Source organism: Bison bison, unplaced genomic scaffold, assembly GCF_000754665.1.
Source record: "Bison bison bison isolate TAMUID 2011002044 unplaced genomic scaffold, Bison_UMD1.0 scf7180017864491, whole genome shotgun sequence".
NCBI lineage: Eukaryota > Metazoa > Chordata > Mammalia > Artiodactyla > Bovidae > Bison > Bison bison.
The window spans coordinates 21,386,430-21,392,817 of NW_011495050.1; the positions used below are offsets into that span (position 1 = coordinate 21,386,430).

Sequence of the window (6,388 nt, forward strand, 5' to 3'; positions counted from 1 at the left end):
ACCCCCACCCCCGCAGTGAAATGACCTCTTTAAAAGAGAGGGAAAAAAGTTTTTGTTCTTACAGAGACTCTCTCTCTTAGTTATTTTATTTTGAAAAACCTGGCATCATTTGGGAAGCACAACCCGAAATGACCTCAGTTGGTGCTAGTTTGGAATGCTGGTAGAAGTGATTTGACAAGATCAGTAAAAGAGCAACAAAAAGAAAGACATTTGATATAGATTTAGAAGGTGGATAAGTTCAGCTCGAGTGTGGGAGAGGACTCATGGGGAGGAAGATAAGAACTGAGAAAGCTGCAGGGAAGCCCCTCACGTGTGACTGTGGGGTCCTCGGGGGGCAAGTCCCGGCCCCATGTACTCTGGCTACAGCTCTGTGTGTTGGTATCTGGAGCTTTAAATCTAAGGGGGTAAATGTCTTATAAGTACAGAAGAAAGTTTAAATCTCTGGCAGCCTTATTGTTGCTTTTTTTGTTTGTTTTTGGATAACCTCTTGAGAGCTCCCATTGTGAAAAGAAGTCCTCTACATCCTTGTTTCTTGGCTGATTTAAAATTTTCAAATGACCAAGCATCTCACTAAAGTGGGAGTCTAGATCCACAGTTTTAGATCTTATTTTTTCTTCATATCAACTTCATCGTCTTTCTAGTAGGGGCAGAAAGATGGCTATTGAGTGATGGATGTGTATGAGTGAAAAAGGACTCCTGGAAAGAGTCACCTGGGACTGGTGTGATGGGTTCACGGTGTCAGTCCAGGCTGCCTGGAGGAGGAGGCCTTGTGGGTTTTCATGGATTTGAGAAGTCACAGGCTCCATTGCCTTTAAGGAGGCAGCGGTGCACTGTCAAGGTCTGGAGGGCTCCCTGGAGGACAGGGCAGTTTAACAGAACAGTCAACACAGCCCTGTGCTAACCTGGCTTGCTGTCCCTGTTTTTCAGTAACCATGGACCCAAACATGTTGAGAAGTGATGTCTTCATTGATTTTTTAAAACTGGTGCAGCTGGTAAGCTTACTTTTCTTGACTAAGGTCATGATTTCACTACGGAACATGTTTCCATGGGTGTGTTTCTGACCATCAGCCCTACAGAGCCTGGATTCAGATAAAATACATTCATTTGGAGGACACAGGAAGATGGTTCCTATTAATATTTTCTTCTTTTGGAGGCTTAGATTCTAGATGGAACATTAAGTGTATCACTTGGCCTTTTGCCCATTTTAATTAAGTTGATACCTTTTATCTGTTGCATAAGCACTGACATCTCAAAACTAGCCATGGAAAAGAGAATACATTATTATTAGGGCCCCCATAACAACTCTGGGACCCTGCTTCTTTAGCTGGGACTTCCAAGTTTCCACAGTGAAGACCTCAGGACAGCAGTAATAGCCATGCCAGATTATATTTGTGTATTCTCTGCTTAGAACTTTATTGTAAATGAATTATGGAGAAAATTCAATCTCCACAGGACAGACAGGAACTCCCTGTCCTTTGGTGGTCTAAAGAACCATTGGCCACTTGCCCCCAGAGGCTGGAGCTTGGCCAGATACATTTGTTTAGTGCAGGATCCATTCGGCTGGTACACTGGGAACATCTTTATGCCTCCTTGTACGTTCTCAACTGAATGGAAGAGCTTTGAAAGGACCGAAGTCGTCCAATGATATGATATTACTGAACTGGTTCCCTGGTTCAGGGAGGAGCGATACCTTGATCAGATTTGTTAAAAAAAAAAAAAAAAAAGGAACAAAGTGCATTTATTCAGTGGTTCAAGAGTGTTGATAAACTTACTGGTCCACCCAACTGAGAAATGCCGCTGGAGCCTCCCATTGCATGACTGCCCGTACTTTCACGTATACTTAATGTTAGGGGGGTGTGTGTGTGTGTGTGTGCGTGTATATACACATACATGTATATTTTCCTTCTATTTGAAAAGTTTGTTGTTGCAGTGGTGATGGTGGTAACATTCAAACAGCACAAAACGGTGCATGATAAAAGTAACCTCAAAGTGGTGGCGAATCTGCCTGCCAGTGCAGAAGACACAAGCGTCATGGGTTCAATTCCTAGGTTGGGAAGATCCCCTGGAGGAGGAAATGGCAACGTAGTCCTGGAAAATTCCATGTGGACAGAGGAGCCGGGTGGGCTACAGTCCAGCGGTCGCAAAGAGTTGGATGTGACTGGGCCCACACCCGTGCAACCTCACTCCCACCACACCCGTGCAACCTCACTCCCACCGTAGACACTTGTTTACAGTTTAACACGTGTCCCTCTACGCACTTTTGTGCAGATACGAGCATTCATACATAGGCATATCCTTTTCTGTCTCATGAATAAGCACTTACTCTACCCACTTTCTGAACCTTGCTTTTCACAATTTGCATCTTGCAAATCATTCTGCGTGAACGCACAGAGGTAAGTCAGCCTTGGTTCTGTCGTCTTTGTGTGCATTGTGGTTTTTGTTTTCAGTGCTTTCTAAAAGTTATTCAGAGGGTGGCAGTGTTTTGGAGCTTTGTTTTGAGTGTCTTTGTTTTGAGTGTTTTAGTGCTCTTAGTATTTTTTTTATCTGTTTAACTGTGCGGAAGCCTTTTGCCCCAGCTGCATTTGGCAGCATCTCTTCTTTTTTCTTGTGATGGAGTTCTCACTTTTGCAGGGGCTTTGTTTTTCTCTTCCATTGCTTCCGTGAGTTTGGCCAGCTTCCTTCTATGCTCTTTTGTTTGCTTATCTCCTCGTTGAGGTCTTTATTTGTTCTTTGAGGTCTGAGTTCAGAGAAGTCTTGCTTTGGTTAACAGTCATCATCTTCATTTCCTTAGTTGCATCATTTTGCCTTTTTTTCTTTTTTAATTGAGATCTTTCCAGACGAGGGAGCAAACCCATGTCTCCTGCATCGGATTCTTAACCACTGAGCCACCAGGGAAGCCCAGTGGCATCATTTTGGGGGCATATATTTTTCACCCACATTTGGTCACATTTCTTTCCTCCTTTCCTGAGGGATTTTTGCCTCTGGCTCTTCCCAGGAGACCCTCAATTTTGAAAGAGTTTATGTTCCCGGAGCCAGTTGTTTGCTGACCCATGATGCTGGGAGTTGCCAGAGCTGAGTTGGTGGAACCTGTCTGCTGGATCTTGCCTCTCATTTCTGGGCACCTTCTCACTAACACTGTGCCCCAGGGTGGAGTGGCGTGTCTGTCATGAAGCCCAAACCACACAGTTCCTCTTCACAAGATCATGTCTTCCACCCTCCTGCTGATGAATCAGCCCCAGGACTAACTCAGTAGCTGGGAGTGCTGGCTCGGAGTGAGATGCCCAAGATTCATAGTTTGGCGGCTGCCCCACTTTCAACTTGCATGGCTTGAGGCCATTTACTTAGTCTCTTTGTATCTCAGTCTCCCCATCTCTAGAATGAGCAGAGTAGCTCTTCTCTGAGGGTTGTTGGGAGGATGAAGTGAGCCGGTGCTCCTAAGGCACATAAATGTCACCTGGCCAATGTTGACACCTAGGAGGTCCTCCTGCCATCACCAACACCAATCCTTTTGCCTCTTCCCCACCTGCTGAGATTGCTTTGGGCAAAGATGGCAGGCCTGTGCATCTCTCCCCAGACACCTGGTGCCATCAGAGGGGCCCAGACTTGTGCTCCCAGACCCTCCTGGTGCCTCCTGAGGAGCTGCGTTAAGACAGTGTCAACGTGGCCTAAGTCCTGCCCGCTGCCCCTTTGTCCCTCTGCTTCCCTCCTCCCCGCACAGGTCCAGTGTTCACCAGGCTCGGCAGCTCCTCTGCAAACCCAGCGTTTCAGGCCTGGGACCATTTTCAGCTTCTTCAAAGAGGATGTTCCTTCCACTTGTTTTCTGTTTGCCTCCAAAACAAAATGAGGACAACTCCTGAAGATGTTTATAAAAGAGGCTACAGTATGATTTTGAAAAGGATACTAAGTCTAAGTCAGGAAGGTGGTTCTGTGTTCATCAGGCCCCTGCCCTGCCTGCTGCCGCCCTTGGCTGTTCATGTTGCTGTTTAGTCCCTTGGCTGCATCCGACTTGGTCGCGTCTGACTCTTTGTGAACCTATGGTCTGCAGCCCACCAGGCTCCTCTGTCCATGGGATTCTCCAGGCAAGAATACTGGAGTGGGTTGCCATGCCCTCCTCCAGGGGGGTCTTCCCAACTCAGGGATCAAACTCACATCTCTTAAGTCTCCTGCATTGGCAGGCAGGTTCTTGACCACTAGTGCCACCTGGGAAGCCTTGTGACTGTTTATAGTGGAACAAATATGTGTTGAATGGTTGCTGGGACTTGATAATGCTGTAGAGGAGACGGAGGCACCAGGAAATCACACCTCGTCCAGATCATGGAGTTTCCAGTCTTGTTGTGGAGACAGAAAAGTCACCATGTAAGACCATGATGTAATGAGCCCAGTGACACAGGAATGAGACTGTGATACAGGACTACACGCTACGGTACAGGGCTGAGTGCTCTTATACAGGACTGAGTGCTGTGATACAGGGTCATGATGCAGGAGAGGATTAGGGATATGTCGAGATCTCCATCCTCTCAGCCCTGATGAAGCATTTGTGGGCCCACCCACCTCCAGCAGCTCCGTGCCCACCTTCCCTGTGTCCAGTACAAACAGTATTATTTTCTCCATGTGACTTGGTGAGAAAAGGGCTCAGAAGCACTGCCACAGGGTGAATGAGTGTCCAAGGAACATGATAGAGGGCACCCTGGTTAATGACCTGAAGAAGGACCTCGAAGTTAGCATCGGGTGATTTCTGGGGTAGGCAGGGAGGTAAGATTATACTCCAGCTTTTTCTTCCCATTCAGGGAAATGCTAGGAAATCACGTTAATATCCAGTGGTCTGGGAGACTCAGGACAGGTATTGGTAAAAGGGAAGCAATAGCTGCTTATTATTGGGGGTGAGTAGCCCGTCCCCTGACCACCTTCCAGGGCCAGCGTTATTGCTCAGCAGTGACTAGATGTGGTCGGTGCAGGGGAGACTCGACCAGCCAAGCCTGCAGTGAGATGGCTCGTGGAGGACTGGTGAGTGCCAGGAGGACTGAGATGAGCACAGCGGATGTGTGGGTCTGCCAGACCAGCAAAGGAGCCCAGGGAGCAAGGGTTGGGAAGTCTCCCCACCTCAATATTATACAGGCATTCCCCCCCGCCGAATATTTTCACAGCTTTTAATAAGTGCTTGGCCTGCTGTTTCCTGGTGGTTATTACCCAACAGTCACACACTCGCAGGCCTGGCTCTCCAGGACTCAGCAGGTACATGCACACCTTCCTGTCTCTGGACAAGGACACAATGTGTTAGAAATGTGAATACGTGTGACCGTGTAGGAGCCTTCCAAGGAGCCTCTACTCAGGGGGAGCAACAGTCATCAGAGGGGGCTGCTTCTACAGGATATTCGATCCGGGCTGGACCCGACGCTGTCTGTGCTGTATCTCATTCACCCTCGCAACTTGTTGAGAGTGGTGCTCCTCTTTTTCAGTTAAGTAATTTGCTCAAGGATACACATCTTAATAAGTGGAAGCCCAGGGAGCCTGGATCTACTGATGTCATGAAGTATTTCTAGAGCGGTGGCAGCCCCCTCTAGCCCGATCCCTCACCAGGTTCCGCTGGTTTTGTATCCAGACCCCTCCTACCCACCCACTTACCATGCTCCCAAACTTTGGCCTGCGATTGCCTCTGAGATGAAGGGGTTTTTGAAAGGCAAAACCAGTCTTTAAACTAAGGCCTGTATGTTCCTGGTTCTTAATCTATATAGTGTGAACAGCATGTTTGAGAAGAAAGAGACTAAGAAGGTATTTGTGTAGCTTTTGTGTACTTGGGGAGTTAGGGGAATGTATGTATTTGGGGAGTGTTGCCTACCATGGGTCTAGGGGCTCTGTGACTCTTTCCCCATTTCCTCTTAAGAATGTTTCCTGTTTCCCTTGTAGTGAAATGTTTAGGACTGATTAGTAAGTGTGATGGAAATTTAGAGGTTGGCACATCCAAATATGGATTTTCTGGATAATAAAGATCAGGGTAAGTGCTATGGCTACCAGACATTCTTTGGCCTCAGAGGAGAATATCAATAAAGCCCACTGATGGAGCTTCTTTGAAATATTACACAATTTCTCAGGGTATTAAATTTGATTTGAAAATGTGTTAAAATTAAAACATTTTAAATGTTTGAAAATGTGTTAAGGCAGCCCATGTGCGCTCAGTCACTAAGGTGTGTCCCACTCTTTGTGACCCCAGGGACTGTAGCCCGCCAGGCTTCTCTGTCCATGGGATTTCCCAGGCAAGAATATTGGAGTGGGGTTGCCATTCTCTTCTCCAAAGGCAGCCCATGGTAATGGAGGATTTAGAGGTTTCTTAAAGATAAATGCATTTAGTTTACTAGTATGAATTGTGTGTTTCAATTCCTGGCCCCCCCCC

At 47.0% G+C, this 6,388-nt stretch overlaps 1 protein-coding gene across 1 annotated transcript in view; it reads left to right on the forward strand.

Moving 5' to 3' along the window:
- Positions 1-6,388, forward strand: part of SNX31 (sorting nexin 31) — a gene marked incomplete at its 5' end in the record, with an annotated part of 82,056 nt that overhangs the window by 16,676 nt on the left and 58,992 nt on the right. Inside the window, one exon of the mRNA XM_010863555.1 lies at positions 928-992. Coding sequence (XP_010861857.1) covers positions 928-992 — 65 coding nt within the window. The remainder of the gene's footprint in view (positions 1-927; positions 993-6,388) is intronic.